General features: G+C 46.9%; 1 protein-coding gene across 8 annotated transcripts in view; it reads right to left on the reverse strand.

The window, feature by feature from the left end:
- Positions 1-11803: 11803 nt before the first annotated feature.
- The window catches only part of CLASP1 (cytoplasmic linker associated protein 1), a 173666-nt gene continuing 159941 nt past the window's right edge, over positions 11804-25528 (reverse strand). For all 8 annotated transcript variants that reach the window (XM_065637801.1, XM_065637800.1, XM_065637799.1 and 5 more), the window contains 3 exons: positions 20042-20248; positions 17685-17801; positions 11804-15888 (listed from right to left, as the gene is read on the reverse strand). In XM_065637801.1, the coding sequence (XP_065493873.1) occupies positions 15802-15888; positions 17685-17801; positions 20042-20248 (411 nt within the window). In that variant the 3' untranslated portion in view covers positions 11804-15801. The remainder of the gene's footprint in view (positions 15889-17684; positions 17802-20041; positions 20249-25528) is intronic.

Here is a 25528-nt window from a genome sequence, read left to right on the forward strand (position 1 = left end):
TGGCTATAGATCTGACTTTTTGGGGATTCCTATCTCCACTGGAAAAAAAAAAAAAAAGGTTGAAAAACCATTGAACTAGATAATGCAAGAGCCTTCCAGTGGCCTTGAATATGCTATTCATTGAGGTCGGAAGCTGTTATGGAATTTTTCAATACACGATTTAATCTGGGCAGCCTGAGCTCCAGAAGCAGAGGGAAGAAACCCAGCGACTCTGGAGCCAGGGCCCCTCCAGCAAGGAAAGGGAACATTTTCAATGGCTTTTAGAGGATGCCTAGGCCAAGTCACACATGTTACAGCAGCTCACTGGCAGCATTAAAAAGCTGGAAAGGCAGTGCCAGGTGAGCTACCTTTTAGGGCAAAAATTGCTCCCTACCCTGTAGCATGCTAATAATTCAGCATTTGTGGGTTTTAACTACCTCACAATCGGAATGCAACTCAGTGTGTAGGGTTCAAGCACCCATCCTAGACACAGAGTTTGCAGCAGCTCCCCAGCCCATGGAAACCTGCAGTGGCACTGACTTCTCAGCAACTGAGGTGTCCCACAGCAGTTTCTGGGGTGACATAGTCCTGCCCAGGTAGCAGCACTGCCTCACCCTGCTCCTCCATCCTCCCACGCAGGACATGCTGCAACTCTCCCCTCGCCTGCACCAGCAGCGCCGGGAGCCAGCGGCTCCTTCTGAGAACTGTTCTTTCTCCATGAGAAAAAAACAGCTTTTTTTTTTTTTTTGGTCTCAGTCAGGTCAGTCTAGGGATCTGAGCCCCAGTGTGGCCATGCAACTAGTGATGCCACCGCAGTGGGAGGAGTAGGGAGGGAAGAAACCAAGAGAGGGCTGGGGACGGACCCTGCCCTCAGCCCAGCAAGGCGTGACTGCCACTGAGGGCATAACATAGCCTCAGCTCCAAAGAGACCAGTGGTAAAACAGCTTTCCATGAACTGCTTCAACATCTACCTCCCTCGATGGTGTTCCTTCCCTCCTTGTGCCTGGAAAAGTTTGCTGAAGTTTTTTGCAGACAGCATCTTCTTTTCTATTATAGAAAATCTGGAAGTTTATTAATAAAGCAAACAAACCCTAACCTTCTAACCCTAACCAAGTCCTAACCTTCAGTGCTTTGTTTCATTCACTCCCAATATCCCAGGGGAAAATAAAACAAAACATTCACTGACTGATCGCTGCAGGGAGTGGGAGCAGCTCACAGCACGGAGGGGTGGCCCGGAGCCAGGGAGCACCCAGGGGACACCGTGACTGTCCCTCCTCACCCTGCACCACGCAGCACTCCCCAGGCCCTCTGACAAATGTTGTGACAGGTCTTCAAGCGTGACATCCTCCAGTCAAGGGAGTGATACTACCATGTCCCCACCAAAGAGGAGCCCATTAAACTTTCTGTCCCTCAAATGCCAGTAGCCTTTTGGTGGGTTTCTTTGATTTTAGAGACTGATGGAGCCCAGGTATCACACTCAAATACATCCAACTTCTAACTGTTTTTAAAGTAGAGGGCATTGCCAGTCCAAGAAATATAATCTTATCCCAAGGCCTTGAGAAATTCAGTGGCCGTTGTGTGTCTCCCACTATCAAAAGCAGCTTTTGGTCAAGGGCATCCAACGTGAACAAATGTTGATAAGAGAACCGCATCCCCAGCTTCTGCAAATGGTCCTACTGTTCGCAGTGGGTCAGGCCCTATATTTTGTTAAATAAAAAACCACCACAGCCTGGTGAAAGGCATCGTGCAAACACTGTCTGAGGCAGAGCTCCCTGCCCATCTCCAGGTACCCTTGGCACCGAGGGACAATGGAGACCTCAGTTCAGGCTGTAAAGTCTGCATACTGGCTTTAGTCCCAAGGGCAGCAGCATTGCTGCACACAGGCAGGGACCATCAGTTGCACTACCTATCTTGGGACTAATTAACTTCCAAGAGCCAAGGGGAGGACAGCAACTCTCTCCCCTAGCAAAGGCGCCTTCTGCAACATCCATGAGAGGGGGTGAATCTGGGGTATAAGTGAGGTTAGAAAAACAAACTCTAATACAAATAGAGCTGAAGGGATGGTTGGATATCATTCTAAATGTGTTTTAACTATAGAGGAAGCCCATGTCTGAGCATGTGTTTTGTCTCCCTGCAGATATGCAATAGCTGTGGAGGGATCCTGGAAGTGCAGGGAAACAGCAGAGACTCACCATCCCCTTGAAGACAGAGGTCTTGAAGGAAGATGTAACCCATGTCCCCAAAGGACCACCCAGTGGCCATAAATACTTTGCTGATTTGGGGGTTTTTTTGATGCAGGGTTGGCATGGCCTTCTCCAGAAAGGGACCCTGCTAGTGCACCAACCTGTGCCTCAGTTTCTCCACCTACACAGCCAGGGTATCTGGGCTGTCCCCACAGGAGTGCTGGGAAGATAGATTCGTTAATATTTACTTAGTGCTCTGGAGATAGCACTATACAAGTCTAATTGCATTTTATGCCCCCATGTGATAAGGATGTCATCTTGGATTAGAGGGGATTAGTTGTTAATGCCATTCCTGTACATACCGGTCCCCTCCAGGGCTTTGATTTCTGCTGAGAAGGTTTTCCGTTCTGCTTTCAAATCAGCAAGGGGCTCCTGGTTATGCTAATCAAGGAAATCAAAGATTTTTGGTGGATGAAAACAATACTTGCTGGATACCTACATATGCCTTTGGCCAAGCACAGGTGTGTGCTCAGTGCACACTGGTCTGCTCTCAGTGAAACTCTCTTGCTTTGGCATCACTAAACCTTTACCAGGGCAAGGGAAAGGGGGTTGAGCGCATCCCCTCCCTGTGCACTGGGCTCCAAACACACCACGGAGTTATTGAGTATACGTCTAAGTTAATGTTTAGCGCTCACCCAAAACACAAAGATTGCCAAATGCCAAAGGAAATTGAGTGAGAAGCCACATACTGGTAACAATTGCAGGGCAAAATGCTTCTGGGAGGACATCCCCACATCCCAGCAGCGCCACTTTCAAGGGAGAGCTCTGATCTGCAGCAACATCCCGGAGCAAGCAAGAGGAGAATCTGGGTCCCACACTACACAGTGAGAGCCAAGCAACTCATGGGGATTTTGCTTTTCTAAACCTATTGCTGTGACATTTCCATTCCTTGACCGCATTGACCCTGGCTGTTCTTGAAGGACTGCCTGGAGAGCCAAAGCGCTTTACCCTGGTTGCAGAGCTATCAAGGATTGCGCTGAGATCCCTTCCAGGGATCCCTTTCCAGTGCTCCCACTTGCTCCAAGCATTAGCTCACCCCTGCCATGGGCTGGATTTCAGCTGCAGACCTAGAAGGAAAAGGGCTGTCCTGTCCCCACCTTCCTCTAGTGTGGGTTTGTCCCAGGGGAAACCCTGGACCTGTCACCTATTGCCAAACAGTCAGGATTAGCCAGGAGAAGGACCCAGGCTCCTCTCAGCAGCAGGAGGGGAAGGATCCCACCTCCTGGCTCTCAGCCCCCACCTAATGGGAGCAGCTTTGGCTCACCAGGACTGTGAAGAAGCTCGGTGGAAAGGAAAACCTCCAGGGACTTCTCAAGCTGCATTACATTTCCAAGGACAGATCCCACCATAGTCCTTTAGTGGAGACCATTTGCAGCCAGGTATAAACCAGGGAGCTGCAACAAGAAGTGGTGGGAACTGGTGCAAAAGTCTTGCAAATGTCTCTAAATTGTGAAACCAGTATTTGCCCAGGCTGCATGGTGATGGCCAGGGATGCATGTCAGTACAGGTTGGTGGGAGCATCTACCAAAATCCTAGGAAAAGATGGTCTTCCCTGCAGCTGAAGCTGGGAGCAGAGGCTGACAGCCTGAACTTGTTGCAGCATCAGTATCCACCTGAACGGAGAGGTGGTCCCAGAACAAAGGGGACTGCATGGCAGCAAATGCTGATGATGTCAGAAGGGGTTTTGGAGAATGCCGAAATCTCAGCATCGGTGTAGCTGAGCATTGCCCCGGGTCCAGCTGTGATAAAACAGCCTGCTCCGTGGCGCGATGTCCTGGGCAAGAAGAGCCTGAAGCCTCAGACAACATGTCACCACAGCTTCTGCTGTCCCAACCTTCAGGTAGTGATTCCCTCCAAACCTGTGGGAGCAGATAGATGCTCAGTGGCCATGGGGAATCAGCTGGACACACAGAGGAAACAGGGACATGGCTTTTACAGCTTATATTTCAATGGGAATAGGCAGCTGAAAGTCTAAATCATGCATGCAGGACAGAAACAGGTACCCTTGCAGTTATGCACCGGGAAGTCCGCGTCCTCCAAGCAGGGCAGCCCATCATTCACATGTAGCATTTTGGGGAGGGACTGATCCATATTGTTCACACTAAATAGCAGATGGGAATAATTTTCCTTGTTTACATAAATAAAATCACCCCAGAGAATCACTGCTTTCAGAAGAGGTTTATGGTGCAAAGGGCAAGTGCTTACGGGGCTGGGACCTTCAGGGACCACGTTGCTGTCATCTCGTGGAGGAGCTGCTCTATGCCAGGGCAAGAGGAGCTGAGGTGCAGATGTGGACATCCTATTTAACTGTCTCCAGCACAGCATCCTTAGCTCAGGCCAGTCCTGCAAGGCAGAGCTGAAGCTGGCCAGGAGGCTGAATTTTCACTCCTAATAAATAAATAAATAGTCAAGATTTTGAGGAAAAAAATGTTAGTTCGGTGTCTGAAACAAGATAGGTTCCCTGGAAGCCAAGCCATGGCACAACAAGCACTAGGGACAGCTGCAAAGTGGGGCGCTGGAGGACGCGGGGCTGCAGATGCCACCAAGGTGCCCCGGCTTGGTGCAGCCCATTCAGAGCCTCAGTGGAGCCACCGCCCTGGGAGCCCCGAGCATCACGCTCCTTCAGCTGCGAAGACTGACCTTCCTCCCAGCAGCTACCTCAAATGGAGGGCACTGAGCCAGCCTGTCAGGGAAACCAGCAGGGTCCCATTAGCAATTTTATCAAACTCAATGGTTTTTTGGCAGAACATTTCCATTTTGATGAGTCAGCAGCCTTAGAAAACGTCTGCTGACAACAGTGAAGCTCGAGGCAGGCGCCCAGGGAATGATCTTTGGGACATGCACCTGACCCAGCTGCATGGACACTGTACTCAGAAGGAGCCATACAATGAACCACCCCACTTTTTGCCCAATTCTCCTCCTGTCTATTCCTTGTCTATTAAAAGAGATGCTCATCCAAGCTGAGAATGACATGCATCGGGTTGAGACAACAGAAGGATTTGCGCACTAGCTCATTCACTCTTTGGGAGTTACTTTTCCCTTCACATGCTTGATCAAATCATCAGTTTGTCAAAATGATGCCTGGAAAAAAGTCAACTTTATTACTCCAACTATTAACAAGTTTTCTTGATTTAAATTTTTCTTGCTAAGCCCAAGACTTCTTCCAGCAGGTCCTCATGTTCTTCACAAAGATTTACAGCCTGAGTGTCATTTGGCAGGGATGGAGTTATTAGCTCTGTTGGAGAGATGGAGGAGATAGGGCAGGGGATGCAGGCATGGGGGGAACCAGCATGTGGGAGACTCACTTGGAGACCAAAAATGCTGCCAGGCCCCCCAGTCCCCACTCCCTCTTCAGCCATCAGGCAAGGAGTTTGTACACAGGGTACAGGATTGGGTCTTCCACGTCAACTCACAGCCCTTGGACCACGGTTTGACCTGTCCCAAAACAGGGACATGCCTCTGGACTGGAAAGGCAAGACATCAAAACTAGGCTGAGGACCTGCAGCACAGACCAGAGTCCTGGAGCCCCTGCCGGTGGGTGGCTTGCTTTCTCTCCCCTCTTTTTTTTTTTTTTTTTTTCCTTTTCTTTTTTCTTTTTTTCTTTTCTTTTTTTTTTTTCTTTTCTTTTTTTTTTTTCTTTCCTTTTTTGTTGATTTTTAAATCAGGATGCATTACAGAAGTACTGACAGACGGCAAGTCTCACCAGACAGGACTCCACCACTCACCTCCCTCTCCCAGCAGCATCTGCCGGGTTGCAGGCTGTGGTGGCTGCAGGTACCTCCTTGCAGGAAAAAGCAGGAAAAAACTGGCAGGGAGTGGAAATGAGTAGCAAGCAGATTAGAAACCCAGCTCCTATTTATAGACCAGCCGCCCTGTGACAGGGCCATCTGTTTAACTCTTTCAGCCCTGGGCACTGACCTGCCCAGAGATGCTGAGCCAGCCCCAACCTGTGCAGTGAGGCAGCATTTCAGCATGGGGGAAAACAAGAGAAACCCCGCACTGGGGCACCCGTGGAGGAGGCATGAGGCAGGTCCAGGCACAATGGCTTTTCTCCAGCAAGGACGATGGGGAGGGAGATGGGGTTATAAGTGTAAAGAAGTTTGGTCATCAGGACAAAGAAGACAATATCCCAGTGTCCTGCTGCATGGCAGCCAGAGTGAGCCGAAAAATATTTCCTCTAACAGGGATACAATGAACAGGTTTTAGGGGCAATTCCAATGTTTACAGCCTGTTTGGTGACCCCTGAGTTTTGGCAGAGTTGAAGGCAATGGGGGCTGTTGCTTTGAGGGCCACTGCAAATCCATTGCCTACGAATGGCTGCTGATGCTCACAAACGGCTGCTCCATCCCACAAGAGTGGACTGTGATCCTTATCTCCTGCTGCTTCCCCAACATGTTCATCCCAGAGCTCATCAGCAAGAGGACAGCCAGATATCACCAGCTCACTGCCAAATTCTCAGCGATTTGTTAAATCTGTTACAGTTTCCAAGGAGAGGTCATACAAACACCAAAAAACGTAGGGTTCACATTGCAAGTGCCCTGTACATCCAACAACTGGGGAGCAGGAGCTGAGTAGAACATGGGATGAGTCCCAGCAGGAGATGGTCAGCACACCTCTGGGTCCAGGAGCACACTGGTGCCTTCTTCCTTCGACCACTACTCTACCTGCTGTCACTTACAGGTGCCCTTATGCCATACATAGTCATTAAATACAGAAATTGGGTATTGCCAGTTTGCCCAGCCTTCTGATTTCCCAGGCCTGGAATTCACCAGAAGTGAAGACAAGCAGAGACACATCTGGGGAGGGTGAGCTTTTTAATGAAAAAAAAAAAAAAAAAGGCAAACACCAATATTAGCCCTTGGGGTACCCTAAACAGAATAAAAGAGGTGCTTAGTTCTGCCATGCTGTGTTCAGTATAGCCCAGTTATCTGCAGGAGAAGAGACAGGGCTGCAACACTGAAAGAGGGTAGATTTACATTGGACATAAGTAAGAAATGTTATACAATGAGAGTGGGGGATGGACTAGATGATCTGTGACCCAAACCACTCTGCGATTCTGTAAAAAACCAAAAACAAACCCAAAAGGTGTCGTAGCTGCTTAGCTGAGAATTGGTACCTGGCCTGCAACTGTTACCCATAACAGAGATGGCTGAACGAGAAGCTGCTGCGTGCTGGACACACGCAGGCTGTCCCACGTCACCAGCAATGCAGCTCCTGCACCAGCACACAGACAGCAGGGAGCATTTTTTACTCCATTTCCCCTCCTGCAGCTCCAGAGGCTGAGCAGCTCCCTAAGGCCAGCTGGTCCAGGATCCACTCCACTACCTGCATGGAGAAGGCTGCACAGACATGAGGCTGGGTCCAGGCAGGTTTCATTGCAGTTCTCCATCATTTAAGAATCAATACTTTCTCCCTCAACCCCCCTCAGCTATAGGCCTTAGCCATTTGCTGCCTCTGCCATGGAGACACTTTCCAGCTGTTCTCCCACTTGCTTGTGTCAATAGCTATTTTTACAAGATTGCTTTTCTTTACTTCTTAATTGATTTAAATCCTTTCCCTTAGCTTTCTTGTTAAAGGTGGATTTAAAGAGAAGGAGTTCATTATCTCAGGCATCTTTTAGTCATTATGAATTTCATCCCTCTCCTCATTAATTACTCATTACCCCTCAGCTCTGGAGGGCTGCTTTGTCTCTGATGTGTTTGCGAGCAGCTTCCCTGGCACCCTGTAATCCCCCCGGCCCCGCATTAGCTCGGGCTGGTTTATGCTGCCTCTACTCTCCCCTCCGCTGCTCTCTTTCTCTTCGGCTCCCCAACAAGCTTTTGCCTTCTCATTGCGTACCAATTGGCTCTTTCCTGCTGAGCCCTCCGGCCTCGGCCCTGCGCCCCTCGGTGGCTCAAAGCCCCATAAACATCATCCCCGTGCATCGTGCCTGCCCCAAGGGACAAGCACCGATTCCCACTGCCGTACCAGGCAGCAAAGAGAGTCACTGGCTCCTGGTTAAAGAGCTGGCACTCAAGTTTGAATATAAATAGCCCTTTTTTGGAAAGCAATGGCTTTGCTTGGCCTGTTTCAGTACCTGCCAAGTTATGACAAAGCTGCATAGAGAGTGAAGTAATGTTGCGTAAAGGCCTTGGGTTTAATGGGCCAATATTTCCTGAGCCTTTGGCTGCAGTCAGGTCCCCAGGGAGAACCCAAAACATGTCAGGATCTCCTGTGCTGCAGTGGTCCAGGGGAGCACAGCAGCTGCAATGGTGTCCTCAGCCTCCCATCCACGCATGAGCGCTGCCCTGGCAGGGGAGAGCTTTGCATGGTGCGGGCACTCGGATCCCGATCCTGCTGCTGAACCAACCTGCTCCAGCCCATTTTACACGCACACATTAGCTATAACCCCATATTATCCATGAATGGATCCATGACCAGGGACCACAGTAAGTCATGGTCTTTCTCTGGACCTAAACAAACACACAACCAGTGCCTGCTGGCAAGAGCCCCCCTCTATCCCGGCCTGATGCTCAAGGTTGCCTTCCACACCTATGTTGCCCCAGTAGCTTCCCAAAAGCCTTGAAGGACTTTTTTTTTTTTTTTCCCCATCACGGAAGGGGATGGAGATTTACAGCCTGTCCTCTCCTCCGTGAGGTACGACACGCATGTCTGCACTGAGCCTCGTCCCAGCAGGCTCCTGCCGGGGCTGGGGCACGCTCGCCTGGGAAGGCCCTTTCCTTCCTGCATGGATGTGTATGAAAAGGCAAAGCAGGAAAAATGTGTTGGGTTGGTAAGGGGAAGAGAGGGGTGTGCAACAGTTGCTCAGAGAAGGTAAATGAGGGTTGCACAAGCGGGCGATTGGGTTGCACAATCAGAAGTAACTTATCAAGTTACCACTGATCAGCTGAGCAGCACTTTCTCAGGGGTTTTAGGCCCAAACATCTTATTCTTTAACTTGAGTAAATTAAGATAAGGCACCTGGTCCAGGAGTGCAACTCTGCTGACATGCACTGAGCCATTCCTCGGCGCATCCCTCCATGGGAGGGAAGGGATCCCAAAATCATTTGAGGGGGATTGCAAAGGGCTGGGCTGTGAAGAAATCGGCAGTTCAGACCCTCCAGAACAATGAATTAGGAAGGGTCTACAAGTGCTTAGAGCAAGCCTTCGACACTTGCCAGAAATCTCCTACTTACCTTTAATTGCTAGCAGCAACTCCAGTCCTTCACCATAGGGGAGAGCCCAGCAAAACCATCTAAGCCAGCAATTACACCCGTTCCTCATTCTCCATCTGTGAAGCAATCATGTGGCTTAGGACAACAGGGGACTTTGTGACAGCAGAGCTACAAGGAACAGATACTTTGAGGTTGTTCAATAAACACGCTCTTGCCACCATGCTGCAGTCTTCAGCTGTAAAGGACACACCAAAATCCAGCACAGAAGGAGCCAGGAGACTGAATGAGACAATTATTTCCCTCTGCTCCTGTATTTCTTTGGGAGTAACCACTCTGGGATGCTCCTGTTGAGCTTTTCACTTGCTGTGGTTGCATCCTGCAAAACTGTGGCTTTCTGCCATGCAGCTCCTGCAGCAAAGAGGGGTAGCCTGTGCTAGCATCCCCAAAGGGGCAAGTCTCAGCACCAAAGCCCATATTTGTGTGTTTTCCAAGGACATCAGCAGAGGTTCAGACTTGGGCAGTGAGTGCCTGGATGCATGAGCCATTGCTGGGAGATGACAGCTTCTCCAAGAGGAGCTCTGTGCATCTGGCAATAGTTGGTGATGAGACAGCAGCTGCAGCTCCACCTTGGTCTTCTGCCTTATAACCTGAGCAACAGCCCAAGGGTTTGGTAAAACCCAGTTGCAGGGTACAGAGAGGTGTTCTCTGGAGATGGAGCAGGTAAACACCAAGCCTCATCTGGTCCAACCCTTGCTGCCTGGTGCTCCAGTGGGAAAGGGCACACAGACAGCCCTCTGCATGAGTCTTGCACAAGCTGCCAGAATGACCTGTTTCTGTGTCTGCAGGATGTCCCTCTCCTCACCCCCTCCAAAGGGTTTTGCAAGGACTGACCATTTTAAGCACATGTCAGTGAAATGCAGCTCCCCAGCTTGGGTTGTCTAATACCACATTTGCAATGCCTCAGACTTCAGAGCTTTTCCAAATCCCTCAGGGCTGCAAGTCTAATTTAGGCCAGCATTTGGAGTTTTACAAGGCACAGACGAGATAGTGCTCTATTCATTCCCGCTTCCCTTTCTTATAACCACATGTACCTGGCACTGCTCAAGAAAGAAAAAAAAAAAAAAAAAATCACTTGGGAAGTGCTCTGGGAAGAAGCCAGAGTCACAGCTGAGAGTGGACCTTCCATCACGGTGCTCTGACACACAGCAGAGTCAAAAAAGACCCTGGCAGCACTGGGGTGAGATGGTCCATCTGCAGCAAGGAAACCAATTGCTGCTCCTCACTCTCAGCTGGGCCCCTGAATCCCAATGCAGGAGGGTCCCTGGGCCGGCAGGGGCAGCGCCTGGTGGCAGCAGGAGACGCCAGGGAGGGCTGCTGGTGCTGTGAAGGGTCTGCAGCTAAATCAAACTCTCTCTTGTCTGAAACTTCCAAAAAAATTGTCAAACTTGTTCTAGCTCAGTAACTAGCTGGAGATCAAAAAGTACAGTTTAAAATAAGACTCTTGCAGGATTCCTGCAGAACCACCATGTCCTGAATGCAGGCATTCATGCATTGTAACACTCTCCATGTCCTCTTCTGTCTGGGAATCCTCACACAAAAAGCTTCCCAAAGGAAATCTGAACCTCCCATGATCTCCTGACTCCCTTATACCCCCCACCAGGTATTTGAGGACCTTTTACCTTGATGCTAAAGGAGCAGCATCAAGGCAAGTCATAACTTAAGGAAGCCATTTCCCTAGCGTAGAGCACGGCTTCACTACAGGTTTAAGAGTCATGGGCTTTATTGCCCTGGATGACACACAAGCGCTTGAGCACTCAGGCTCCCCAGCCACTTCGAATTCAAGTTCTTCGTGTTTTGGTACCAGGCAGAGACCTGTGCAGTTCCCAGCACCCCTTCACCTCCTCAAACACTTCATCACCCAAATTTCTACTGCCACATATTTTAAAACCTCTGCAACTCTCTTAACAAGCCTCATAACACAGGCATCGTTTGAAGCCCTTGCTCCTTGAGTTACATGACTTTGCACAAGACCATCAGCTTTCAAACAGCAGACGGCTCTCCAGTTGGTAAAGTCACACGAATTCCCTAAAATAATGACTTCCCAAAAGCCTTTAAAAGCTGACAGTGAAGGACCAGCACCCCAAAAGATCATCTGCTGCTGGCCCTGCTGCCGCTCACAGGCTGGTGCCTGGACGAAAGAGCCAGCCCACCACACGCCTTCTAATTAATGCATGAAAACACAACAGCAGCAGGGCAGGAAAAAAAAGCAAATCCTTTACAAGCAAAGGTCACTGGAGTAAGGAGCTGTGTTGAATAATGAATCTGCTTCAATATTTCCTCCTCAAAGAGAAACTCAGCTTCCACATATTCTAGGGCAAACTCAAAAGGTTTTATTTCAAGGTTTGTTTTTTTTTTTTTTTAGCAAATTCTATCACATAAATGTTAACAAAAAAACATCTGTACAATTGCCATGATACACTCAAAAGTGAAACAAATAAGATATAAATACAGATATGGATGTAACATGACAAAAGCGGAAAAAATAGAAAAAATACATGCGCATGAACACGGTGCCAACAATGTCATTTCTCATGGCTGGCATTTTTCAGAGCGGTTTTTATTTCCCATTTAAAACATTGTTAGCAACGTCTTGCTGTATACTACAAAGGTCTATTTTTCTGTCCCTTAATATGTAATATTATGCTTGATAAATAAAGGGGTGGGGAGAAAAGGTTTTGATGACAAAGATGCAAGTTACATTACTTATACAGATTATTGGTAAGCTAGTAATAAGCAATAAAAAAAGACGGTCTTGTATTGTATTGTAATCCAGGCAAGCACACATAGTGTACCTTAAGAAAGCCACATGCCTCGATATTTCTGCACTACATGAGAACTACAGTACGTAGACCTGTGGGGCGGATGGAGCTGGTATCTGCCCATGCCCATGGAGCACTGGTGCAGCCAATGGCAGAAAAAACATCCACATCTGAGATTTCGGCAACCTTGCAGCCAGGAGCTGCTGTCTGCTGAGAGTTTTCTCCCATTCAGACTTTTAAAGCATGGCGGGCAAAGAAAATACACTTTTTTTTTCTTTTAAAGGTACAAAAAATTGAAGCCCTGCATAATGGGCAGCAAGAAAAAAAAAAGGCAGCTGCAGTAGGTGTCTACTGCCAGGAGAACATGAACACAAGCTTCACTGGTGTGGTGAGGCACTGCCAGCGTGCAGATCTTTCTCTGCAAGCGTGTGTGGACACTGTGATTTACAGCCAGAGAGACCTTTATGCTCACTGAAGAAAAAAAAAAAAAAGATTGTACAGCTTGTTAAAGTCAGAACACTGGAGATGAGAGGTGACATTCAGAGCTAGCCCTTTGAGTACTTCAAAGGAAACAAAAAAATTATAAATCGGGTCATGTTCAACATACTAAACAACGTTACTATGTACATTATACGCAATGATTTATAAATACCTAAGCAGAATGCTCTCTACTGTATACAGGTATAACATACTTGTAGAGTACTCAAAGGATGAACAGTCCTTGACTGACTCACATAACGGAATTAAGTAGCACGTTAATGAGCATCTGTTGACAAACAGAATTGAATCTGATTCAGAAAGTAAGGCCTGTTCTACCATTTGCAGCCCCGAGGGTGCCAATAGTATGGGAAAACATGGGCTTGTCACCGGAGTAGGTGGCAGCAGGTCACAGCATCATCTGAAGGACGGGCTGTCAACTGCTGCGGTGGCAGCACACACACCAGGGTCAGCTCAGGGACGTTACAGTGTGTTCACTCTCAGTGCATACTAACAGGATTTTATAAAGTATATAAAATCAGTTGAGAAGGAATTCAATTCCTGGGGATTTGCTACAGTGTGCCATTCAAAACTGAAAAAAAAAAATCCACAAACAAACACACAAACAGCAAACAGTGATGGACCAAGCTCCATCACAGCTGGGAGGGACTAATTGCCATCTGGTCAGCTATGCTGACCTTCTGAATCCCAGAACTGAAACAGAAGATGCTGAGCTGAGATGGGGAGAGAGGCATAAATACAAAGCAGTTAGAGTAAAAATTAAAAAAAAAAAAAATTTCAAACCCACCACTAAGAATCCAAACAAGACAGCTAACTGCTGCCAACAAGTCAGCTGAATATTTCCTCAAAAGGGAAAATAAATTTATGGCAAACTTAGATAATCTGAATCATTCAAAACATTAAAAGAAGAATATTCTAACAAGCATACCAAAAGATGTTGAAACAAAATGGTCCAGGGAAAGGGAGATGCCAACCACAGAGCAGCCCATCCTCCTCCTCAGAGGGGTGGCTTTTCTAAGCCTGCAGAAGGACCCTAGGGGAATCCCACCCACCAGCATGGCGCGATTTCTCCTGCCATGGCATTTCCCCGCTCATGGGGAAAGATGAGGGAACCAGCCCTGCAGCCAGCAAAAGCCTGGACACATCCTGACAAACTCAGGAGCAGGCCACCTCCTCCGTTCTCATGTCAGCCAGGAAAGGGACCCAGAAGCTTTGCAGCCCAATCTCGCACGCTCCCCAGCAGCCTCGACCCTGCGGGAGCTGGGGCCTGGGAGGGGTGCGGGCACCCAGCGTCACCTCCCAACATCGCTCCTCTGGGCTGGGGCTGAGACATACGGGGATGAACTGATGGAAAGGGAGGACAACGGCACTCAACCATCCCCACTGTGGTACTGGAAACTCATCTTCTCAATACACTACCAAGGTGTCCCTTCAGCTCCTCAAAGGGGAAATGGAGAGAGACCAAGGCACCAAGAACAGCCAGGGGCGCACATCCATTACCACAGCAGCAGCTGTGAGCTGCAGGTCCACCATCCCCCTGCATCGCTGGTACTGTGGGCAAAAACCCACTTCTGTAGATTTGGGGTGGGCATGCCCATCAGCCAGGACCCAGCCCAGGGCCAGACACAGCACTAGCGTCCTCCTGCCCTGCCCAGTGATGGGTAGGGGCTGGGGGAGCTCACCCTTGGCAAACAGAGGAGTCTCACTTTGGGAAAGGGTGGTGCCGCAGGGTGATCGATTGCTGCTGGTTTGGCTCTGACTTGGTCTGTGTCATTAGGCTGCTAAAGGATTTGCCCCACTGCACGCTCACCCGGAGCACCAGCTGACAGCAGTGCCCAGTGAGGGCCCTCTGCACCCCTTCGAAATGCAGAGCACCCAGCAGGGCTGTGCGTGGGGCTGCCCAGGAAGAAGGAGGTTTCTAAAGGCAGCTGATAGCTCTGCAGGTTCTTCAGGCACAGAAAGAGCTGTGGCAGGCAACCAGCAGCATCCCAGCTGGCTCAAGCAAGTGCTTCCACAGGGTCTTTTTGTTCCATTTCAGGTGCCCTTTCTGTCCTCTGGGATGAACACTTTGTAAAAGCGGTTGTGGGGACAAAGCCATTCACCACCCAGTACCAGTGGGTCAAGTCAGAGCAGCAGATCAGCCCTTTGATGCTACAGACTTCAAGAAAAACGGAGCTAACCTCACAAGGCAGCACAAAGATACAGCCCTGCCAGGTCCTGCTGACCGCCCATGGACATGCTCAGCCTAATCCAACACCCACACACCTAACTCCAGTGTCCCATCACAGACATCGGTCCCAGAATTAGGTCTCAGGTTCCCTTTGGGGAGTAACAAATAACCTGGAGAGTCTTTTGAGCACATGAAAGAGTTGAATGGGTTGGAAGGGGAGCAATATTTACACAGTCAATGAAAGGAGCAAGAGCCCAGCTGTTTGACACAGCTGGCTGGAGAGCAGTTACAAAGATATCAGCCCATCATAGGTCTGTCAGAAGAACTATGTACAAAAACTCAGATGTTTAAAAAGAACTTTTTCATTACTCACTTGATATCTCTCAGTATTAAAGCATCTGAGGCTGGAATCACAGCCACATCTGCAAAGATCTCTTCCCGGAGAGCCCTGCACATTAGGCAAGCTGCAACAGGGAGTACAAAACAGGACCACAAGACTTGTAAGAAGAGGAGAACCCAGCCAGGACGGCTGCAGCCATGGGGAAAGAGCAGATAATTAGCACACAGAAAACAAAACTGGGTATGAACTAAACCAACAAGATTTGTTTGACCTTTAGGTGTGTCCAGGTTCTTGGACTCAGTTTTAGAATGCTAACCTAAACATATTTCTGAGATTTCAGCAGGCTATACAAATATGTTTAAGTATGGCTTTCTGTTGCTTACTTTTAATGAAAACTGCAACACAGACCTTGCTTCCTTTACATTCAATACCAGTAAGATTCTACATAAAAGCTTTTAAGAGACTAAAATACTGATTGCAATAAATATCTGCATGGCCTCCTTGAGCTGATGGAGCGCGCCAGTGAAGAGTAGCAGAAAGGTCTCCGAGAGGCACCGTTGATTGCTTCTAAGTCTACACATATGTCCACATATCTCCATTAACTGTGCGTTGAAACATCTGAAGAGGAACTGCTGTTGCTGTTGGTGGTCTGGGCCCTCTTTATGTACAAGTTTAGTAGCTTCATCTGAAAGAAACATACAAACATCAGGAGAAGACGCCAGGGGGGAAAAAAAAAAAGCAAACCAGGCAGACAAAAGTCGACTGCAAATCTTAAAACTTGCATTCTGTGGTGAACTCAAGTTTTGAGTGAGCTGACACTGGGCTCTCTGGAGGAAATGCAGCAGCTGAGTGTATTTCAGAAAGGACAGAGGCAGGAGGGTATGCCTAGTCCTGAAGTTACACACATGTTTAATGGGGTTTAGAAAAACCCCTTGCATTTCACTTCAGCAGCCATCAGTTCACAGACCTCAATCCTGCAGCCTGCTCTGGGCAAGCAGGATTCCCAGAGGTCAGTGGGGCTCCAAGAGCCACGGTCCCTCCTAGAAAACACCCTGAGCTCTCCCTGCTTTATAGAGTTTTCAATGACATTTAAATACCTTTACTAACTTGGTACATCTAGTGAAGCTGCAGCTGTTATGACTATTTACTTCCTTTGCATGGGTTTGTTTCTGGGGTGTTTTTTTTTTTGTTTTTTGGTTTTTTTTGTTTGGGTTTTTTTGCGTTACCCACCTTAGCTCCAGATCCTGCAATGACTCATGAACATGTTTAACTTTAAACATACAAGCAGTCTACATAAACCCAGAAGAATTACTCACATGTTTATAGTTAGTTATTTGGTGGAGTAAAACTGTGGCACCTAGGATACTGTAATAATAAATACTCTACAATATTTTATGGAGGGATTTCCTAACTGCCTAAATATAATGAGGTAAACCTCAGCACCCATAGCTGTGTCTTTCCAGAGCAATTTGGAAACGAGTAATTTAAGGACAAGGCAACTCGGTTCAGAAATAAAATCCAAGTGTACTCAGTCTCAGGTTGTTTTGGTCTACACCACACTCCCTAACCACAAAATAAAGTTATTGCTCCAAAATAACAGAAAAAAGCCCTCTGAACTAAGTAGCTTAGCCATACACAGAGATCTGTTTCAGGAAAAAAAAAAATGCAGAATTCATCTTAAAATTGCAGAGAAATATTGGGTATGATGACTTCAAACAGGAGAAGAAATCTTGTGACTGCTTCCTGAGCAGCTCTGAAAAGCAATCACTCACCACCTGCTACAAAACAAAATACCAGCTCTTGTCTGAAGGACAGAGCTGAATTAGGACTTGGTTTCACTTGCAGCATCAGGTCAGAATTTGAGTTTTGCTGCTAACCTGACTCCAGGGCACAAAGCCCTTTGAAGGGTCACTTGAGCTTGCCGGTGTCCCAGGAGGAAAGGAACACGTCTGCCATGCTTTTCAGAATGAAGCTTTACCTGCATTTCTACCAGCCCTAATCACAATCTGCTGCTGAGAGGACCTGCTCTCCCACCATCCCAGCCACTCTTTGCACTAGGTAACCCGTGCAGCTGCAGAGCGCACTGGGAGCTAATTAATCTGTATTGCAGACCTGGTTTTCAGCCAGAGCTGCCAGCTGATCCAACTCACTGCACAGTCACCCCTGGATACAATGCCAAGGGGCCAAGGTAAAACACAGCTGCAGTGGGAAGGACCTGCTTGGTGGCAGCTTGCAGTTACACAGGATCAAACGCGACATGGAACTGATCCCTGAACCCCATCGGAACTTGCTTAGTGGAATTTCAAATGCTGGCACTGCTCAAGTGCTGTGCCGTTCTAGTGGTGTTCGGCAGGGCGAGACAGGATCTAACAGGGTACAGGGAACTTGACCCAGAGCTACCGTGAAGCCACTGGTCTTGCTGTCAGTCGAGCAAGACATTGGGCTGGCAATTATCACCCCAGAGACACATTACTCTTGTACCTTGCTTCCCGTGAGTTGTGCAAGATGAGGTTTCAGTTCTTCTCCAATTACTGAATAAATTGCCACTAGGCAAAATACACTAGCTTTACGGACACTGCTCTCCGTGTTATCATAACCCTAGGAAACAAGAAAAAAAAAGGTCAGAAGTCAAATAGCACTCACATCCTTCCAGAGCAATACACTGGAGAGCTGATGAACATTTTTCAAATGTGGCTGACGTAACATATCAATAGAAAGGTCCCGCTTAACATAACTGTTTGCAACCTGAATATTCAAACAGTGGGAGAATACAATCACCCGGTATCTCCTGTTTGTTCCTTATATTATTAGTTATTACTATCATAAGTTATTAACATCTTGTTATTTATAGCATTAAGCAGCAATACAACATAAGCTTAGGATTCTATCAAATATATACACTCCTGTGTCCAGTTCAGATGACCGTATATTTGTTATCCTGGATGGTCAGGACTTCCTGGAGGAGAACCCTTGCGCTCCCAGCTTGCCACAGAAAAGTCTCTCCTAACTCAAATCTAACCCAAAGGAAACTAATTCTGCTTCCTGAGAGCAAAGTAGCAGATGGAGAGGATTTTCTGCAGCAAAATGGCCTGAGTGTTATATCACTTGGGACATGAAAACCAGAATCCTGTTTTGTGAACAGATATGCTGCCCAAATCTCTCCTGGACAGAATAGCTCTATCCAGGCATTAGAAACTGCAAAGTCAGAGGCATAGTGGATGTTTTCCAACTCTTTGAAAGCACTGGGCTTAAAGACTGCATATAACGACATTACACATGTGTGCTGGTCTGTTAGATTAACTGCCTCTGTAATCCGGAGCTTTTTGATGACCTGTCAGGTAGGAAATACCCCAGAAAATAACATGTTGAAAGTCCTCTGTAGTTGTGCTGGATCTCTGGCAGCTTCAGGAGAGCTCAAGCTAGCTCAGCAGCTAGTGACATCAGTCCCATACTGAGGCAGAGATCTGTCACTAAGCAGCCATACCACGAGAAATGCAGACATCGCCTCGGGCTGTGGGACGCAGCTCCTCCAGAGGCAGGGTGACCTCTGCCGGGAGGAGGCATGCGGCAGGGCTGGAGCTGCCAGGCTGCCCACTAGCAGGGCTGACGTTCTAGCTGCAGGGGCAAAACAGTCTGAAACGACAGCTGGCAATCCCAAAGAATGCTGAACTAGAAAAGCAGGAGACCTAGGTGAGCCCAGAGGAACATCAGGATATTGAGGACCAAGGTGGAAAAAAGGCAGAGCCCAGGCCCACAGCAGAGGGACATCCATGGAGACAGGAGTCCTCCTGCTGAGAGGACAGCTGGGACATGGAGCTCTCTGGGTCCCAAGCCAAAGGCTCCTGAACTCATCAGATGACTCTACTTGACCTCAAGCTTCCCTATGGGCCAACAATTTTACAGCAAAGTGTAAGTCAATACAGAATTGCCCGATTCCCAGAGACTGTGATTTAAGAAAAGAATTACAAGAGCTGACGCTGCAAAGTTGGGACGAATGCTGGGACACGTAAGGGGAATTTCTGACTTTGCTCTTGTCCATCATCTTTTTACGCTCACAATGAGGAAGCTTCTTTATCCCAGTTCTCCACTGAAGTCCTATCCACCCAAATATGTCTCCCCTTTCACATTGATTTGTTCCTGTTACAATTCTTCCCCACTAAACACACACAAGTTCTCTCTCCTCCCTCACTGCTACCTCCTCCTCATTTCCTTCTTGCTTGCAGCCTCATCCCAGCCTCTGGCACTGCCAGCTGCTTGTGCAGGGGAACAGGAGACAACATCACTACAGCCAACGCTGAAAGCTAAATTCACAATGGAAGACCAAGCCTTAGCACTGGCAAAAACACAGCTCCCCACCCAGCCCAAGAGGGTTATGAAAGAGGCTGAATGAAGTCAGTGAGTAGTTTGGTCATGATTTCAGAGAGGAAAGAATAAAGGACCAGCCTGCCTGCTGGGATTCAAATTCAAGTGCAAAGTACAATCAAAGTGCAGAACAGCTCAGCAGAATTAAAGGAGACTATGAGATGCATTGCTTAGGATGTACCGAGACAGCATAATGTGTGTTTAACTCCTACTCTCAAATTTATTACATAGCTGCTACTGGCTTGTTTAGGGAGTCAGGCCAAGGCATCTAATTGTGGAACATACACATAGAAATCTGAGTTTTCTTTTCCTTAACATTTAAACTAACAAAAGCTCAAAAATATAAAAGCTTTGAGGGATCAAAACTTTATTTTACCAAACTCTGGCCCCAGAGGATCCATCATTCTTGGACCTCAGAAATCATTCCATGGTGGTTTGTGCTCAGGGATATGCATTTGTAACATGGGATTCTGTACCTGTAACAACCCAGGAATGATATCGGGAAGGAGTTGATGCAATGATTCCTTGGAAATCCTCTCGATGACTTTCGTCTGCATTTTGATAGCAGCTAGGTTAATTGGATAATCTGCAGTCTGAATGATGGGGCAAAGCACCTTGATGCATTGCTCGGGGTGGATGGAACTTGCCAGGGTAGAAGCAGCTTCTTCAGCAGCTCTGACGACCTGGAACGAAAGCAGAGCAAAACCTTACATTAAAGAGGTCACGTATCACAGCCAAAACCACTGGCGTGTACAAGGAATGACTGCCAGGAAATGCTCGGGGATGGTCATTAACAGATCTGCAGGAGGCTCTACCAAGAGGCAACTGGCTCAGAGAATTCACATCCTTTGCCTCCAGTGACATCTTTGTTCCAGCCAGCAGTAAGAAGTCCATTCTGCCTAATGTAACTGTGTCAAAGTTGTGGCTAGTTTGAAAAAGTCATCTGTCACTCAAGAGACAGGCACCCCCATCCTAGGAGAAGAAAGACAATAACATCTCTCCAGCCACTGTCAAGGAACCTAAACCCACCAGCTTAGACTTAATACAAACTTTATCTCCTTAAACATTAAAATGAATGACACCGTTGCACCTTTTAGTGTGCTCCTCACCTGCCAAGTGCTTGGGTGCCCAAGCAGAGACACCCATGCCTACACAGGTGTGTCCTGCCATTTCCCAGCTAAACTGTGCTGTAATCTACAGACATAAACAGGCTTCAGGGTGTCCCTGATCAGGCAGCTGTGCTCTCAGCACATCTAACCTGTTACGGCAGCACTGGGATCTCTATCTAACATGGAAGAACAAATGGAAATAGTGGTAGCACCCACCTTTTGCAATTAGCCCACACTGCAAAGCAGTCATGCAAGACAAGGGAGATCAAACTCAATTCCACTCTTGGCCTGAGCAACAGCAAAGTTCATTTTGCACATCATAAGGTCAGCAAGAGAAGCTGTAAAGGTGCAGGATTTATGCCCCTGCAAGTCCTCCTGTCAGCAAAGCTGCCCATTTCTAGCAAGGATCTGGCCGCATTTACACAGCAGTTGGGTATTTCACACCACTTCTCCCTGTGGTGTCTTCCCTCTGAACACAGAAGGACACTTTACACGTGTCCAGCAGGCTTCCTGCTGATATTAGCTTGTAAATGTGACAACACCAGGGAGACTTCCAAGTCTTCCAAGAGCACATCTGGCAGACAGCATCTGCATCTAAGCCACACTTCAGCAAACCCCTGAAGCATATGTTTAACTTTAATAACATGCTGAAGTCTCACTGACGTCAATGGGATACAAGCGTGTGCTTACATGCTTGCTTGAATCAGAGCCTCTGCAGGTAACTTGCTCCCAGCTCCCTTGGAAAGGGCCAGCAGGGCACTGGGTGTAGGCAGTACCAGCTGAGGGTAAGCCAAAAAGACAAGCTCATCCCTGCTGGCACAGAAAATTGAATGCCACCATTCTGCAATGCAAGTACCAGACCTGTCCAAAAGGTCTTTCCTTCTGGCTTTGGCAGAAAAAAAAACATTCAGCCATCCAGATTGACTTCAAGAAAGCATGTCTCTAAATACTTACACAGCTCTCTCAGAGTCACGCTCACCTGGTTATGCCAGAAAAATCAACAGCATGCCCACACAGAGGGAAATGCATTATCCAGATACAAACTGCCAGGTCATCTGGCAAGAAGAACACGCAATTACAGCAGAGTTTAGCAAAGATATTTTGCCATGAGGCACAACACTCATGTCTTGCAAATTATACATACCATACAATATTAAAAAAAAAAAATCTTTTTGAATCAGGTCTTTAACCTGACCAGCACGGTGAAACAACCTTAAAAAGAGAGGGGGAAATGAGCAAACAGCATCAAGCAACATGTCTTCATCCCAACTTTGGAGGTAATATCAACAAATACACATCAGGAAGTGACAGGAATGGCTCACACTAACAGCAGACACTACAAGTTGTGGCTGTGAAATGCATCCTTTAAATTTGAGAAAAAGAAAGCGTGCTGTCTGCTACACGTTCAGACTAGGGAGAGCTCATTGTCACAAAAGGATTAAAAATTAGACAAGTTTACTGAAGAAAACAACAAAGGCCAAAATACACAGCAAGGCAGGCAGAACCATTAGCATGGGAAGGCTGTAAGCTTCAGACCGCTGGAAGAAGGGAGAATATCCTCAGGGAAGGATCACTGTATGCTTGCTTCTTGCTAGTTGCTGTCAGGTAGGGTACCAAGTGAAGCAAACTTTTCATCTGACCTAATATAATTATTCTCAGTGATCCCAGAAAAATGAAAGAAAACTAGCAAAGTCGTCAAATGACGATGGTAGCTGGAAAAAGCAAGTTCAAAAGTGTGGCTGTGAAGCAAGACATGCAAGAGCCTGCAGTGTTTTACTAAAACACAGACACTAAGCTGTGTGTAAGGTATGTCACAAACATGATTTTACCTCCCAGCGAAAGCTTAGAGCAAACTATGGCTTGAACTGGATAGTTCGATATCATTCAACACAGGGCAGGTAGCCCAGGAATGCAGATCTAAAAGATAGCACTTTGGAAAGGAGAAAAACCTGCTTCTTTAAGGCAAATGCTTACCTTACACTCTATACACTAGAGACTAGATTCAGCCTGACTTCTGCTGGCATAAATTAAGCTGTGTTTGCTGGTGGCTTCCTTGAAAGGCATCCATGGTGCACTAAGACCTTTCCAGTGAGTCTCCCAAAAAGAGAGAAATGGTTATACTTTCACCCAGGTTGCTTGAGGGAAGGAACCATATTCACATGCACGAAGCCAGCGAGGTGTAGCGCATAGGTAGGCTGCTCACCTCTAACAATGTCTTCCTTAATGCTATAAAGGAGTTACAGGTTAGATGGTCCCAGGAATATGCATGTGAAATGCTTTTTGATTTAAATGGGAGGGGATATGCTGATCACACTGTTCCTAATAGTGCACATCAAGACAGACACCTGTCACAGATACCTTTCTTTTAATAGAAAAGCACATTGGTATCATCGACATTCTACAACAAACTTTGGATGACAATTCCCACTGGTTTACCTGGTTCACAATGCACTGCAGCCATGGGATCCTGTTCGCTTGAGACAGCCAGAACCAAGACTCCATCTCTTATGCATAATCTCTTTTGCTCAGATATTACTCTGAGGGTATCACAGACATTGCTTGCTGCCTGATGGCTGCAGCAAGCAGCCTGTCTGTGGTCATCTAATCCTGGTCAACGTGCAGCAGCTTTCTGAAGAGTTTTGATGGTTTCATTTCTGCTTTGAAGTGACACAAACTACTGGCAAATAAGGAAAGAAAAACACACATCCTGACTCGCTTAAGGCAGAAGATGCCAGGTTCATCGGCTACACCTGGCATCAGTGTAACCTGCTGGGACCTCAGCAGAGCAACATCTGTACACTTAGATGAGAGCTGGATGTAAGAACGTAAGCTGGAATACTTTGCTACAACTGCTAGTTGTACCATCTCTGCAGAAAGTCAGAGGATGAGGCAGTGTAGGTAAAACCACGCTGAAAACTTAAGAGGCCTTGTATGCCACTGTGAAACATGCAGAGCGCCAGAAAAGTTTATTAAGCTGAAGAACAAGGTTTTTGCTTTTGGGCTTACAAGGCACACAGCTATGTTATTGAGCCAATTTTTGCCATCTAGAGGTGGTTAAAGCCTGAATAATCTAAGCTGGAGGGGATGAAGGCTTACCAGTACCTAGCCAGGCAAACTCCTGCCCCTGAAGGCTTCACAGTCTGATCCAGACAGGAGCAAACAATTAAGAACTCGGTTGCAAAGCAGGAAGTGGGCTCAGCAATGGGGAGTGCTAAGCAGGTGAAAAAACAATGTGATTTTTATAAGGGATTCAGAAGAGATGAGGTAGATTAGACTGCTTCTCCTGTGCACTGAATATTTGAAATGTATTAGGAATTAGAAAAAGCACATAAGCATATACTATGAAACATCAACAACTGCCAAGCTGCAGCCCTTGGAAGCTTCCAGCATGAAGTATGTATCAATTAACCTTAAAGACTTATCATTTAGTGCCCTTCTTTAGTAAGCTACATTTTGCAGAAAACTATTATATTAATACATACTTCGCACCAGAGAACAGCTGCAAATCATCTTATAAGTGTCAGAGGCCACTCTAAAAGCACCTCAGCAAGATAGTAACAATTATCTACAGTTAAAGGACAGCTGTGATTTCTTCTTTTTCACCTTCTTTTAGAGGGTTACAACAGAGAATGTTACATCCCAATTACACTTATGGACCTTCTGGATAATAAATGACTAAAACTAGATATTTAAGACATGGCACAATAAAAAGTACTCATCAGCTAGATCCATAGGCTTAGTTGCAGAGAAAAACAGAGTGGCATAGACAGAAGCAGGGAATTAGCTATCCTGTGATTTTCACTCAACCATTTCCCAAGATAGTGAACTACTTCTGGTTTAATATACTCAATAATAAAAATTATACTCTTTTGGCTGGTATGAATCTGAAGCAAGGTCCTAGCAATGGTATTGGGTCAGCAGGCAGCACCTCTCCTGAGTTATGGGTGAGTAACTACACTGGAACAAATGAGTTAATATTAACTAATTGGCCACAGAAAGATGGTCCTCTTCCTATTAACTCCAAACAAAGTGTGATAAAAATCAACGAGATTTAATACCATACACAATTTCAATTACATTCTAATACTCCAAAAGAGAAAGGCATTTACATGTCAACTCCCATAAATATTTACAGCTGTGACAGAAGCAGACCTGACTCTTCACATCACCCCATTTAAATCAACAGCACTGAACAGACTGTTATACTAAAACCAATATAAAAAACAGGCCAAAGTTAAAAAATGCAAACGAAACATGAATCCCAAAACAGAGTCTTCTAGTCTGTAGCCCAGGGTTACATTAATTTTGACCCTCCATGGAGGTCTGTGGATTTGCGCTCACAACAAGGCGTGACTCGGCATCCAACTCCATGTACCGAGTTTCTCCAAGCATCCCAAGATACCTGACTATGCTAAGAGTGCTTTGATACTTTGAATCACATAACCTGGAATAAAACCATAGACCGTTTTGTTTCAATCTTTAACTAGGTATTAGCACTCAAATGGAGGAGGGGGTAGTATTTGCTATGTGGTGAATATGCTGGTTGCAACTTGTTATCCCTCCTGGCCATGCTGAACAGCAGCAATATTGGAATTTAGGAAGACAAACGAACCTTTTTCTTGATTTCCAACAAACCGCCTCTTAGTACAATGACTTCTTGGAGACGGTACCTGAGATTAAGAGTTCTGTACCGTGCTCCTCTTCAAACTCTTTCCTCTTTGCTTGGTCACTTTGGACTAATTCTGCACGGACCATACATAACAGAAAATGGGAGCAATAACTTGGGGCAATTAGCAGTCCCTGTGCTGAAAGGGAAGATCAGGTAGGAAAGATTGAAATAGATACAGCTTGCTC

This window comes from Caloenas nicobarica, chromosome 6 (genome assembly GCF_036013445.1).
Source record: "Caloenas nicobarica isolate bCalNic1 chromosome 6, bCalNic1.hap1, whole genome shotgun sequence".
NCBI lineage: Eukaryota > Metazoa > Chordata > Aves > Columbiformes > Columbidae > Caloenas > Caloenas nicobarica.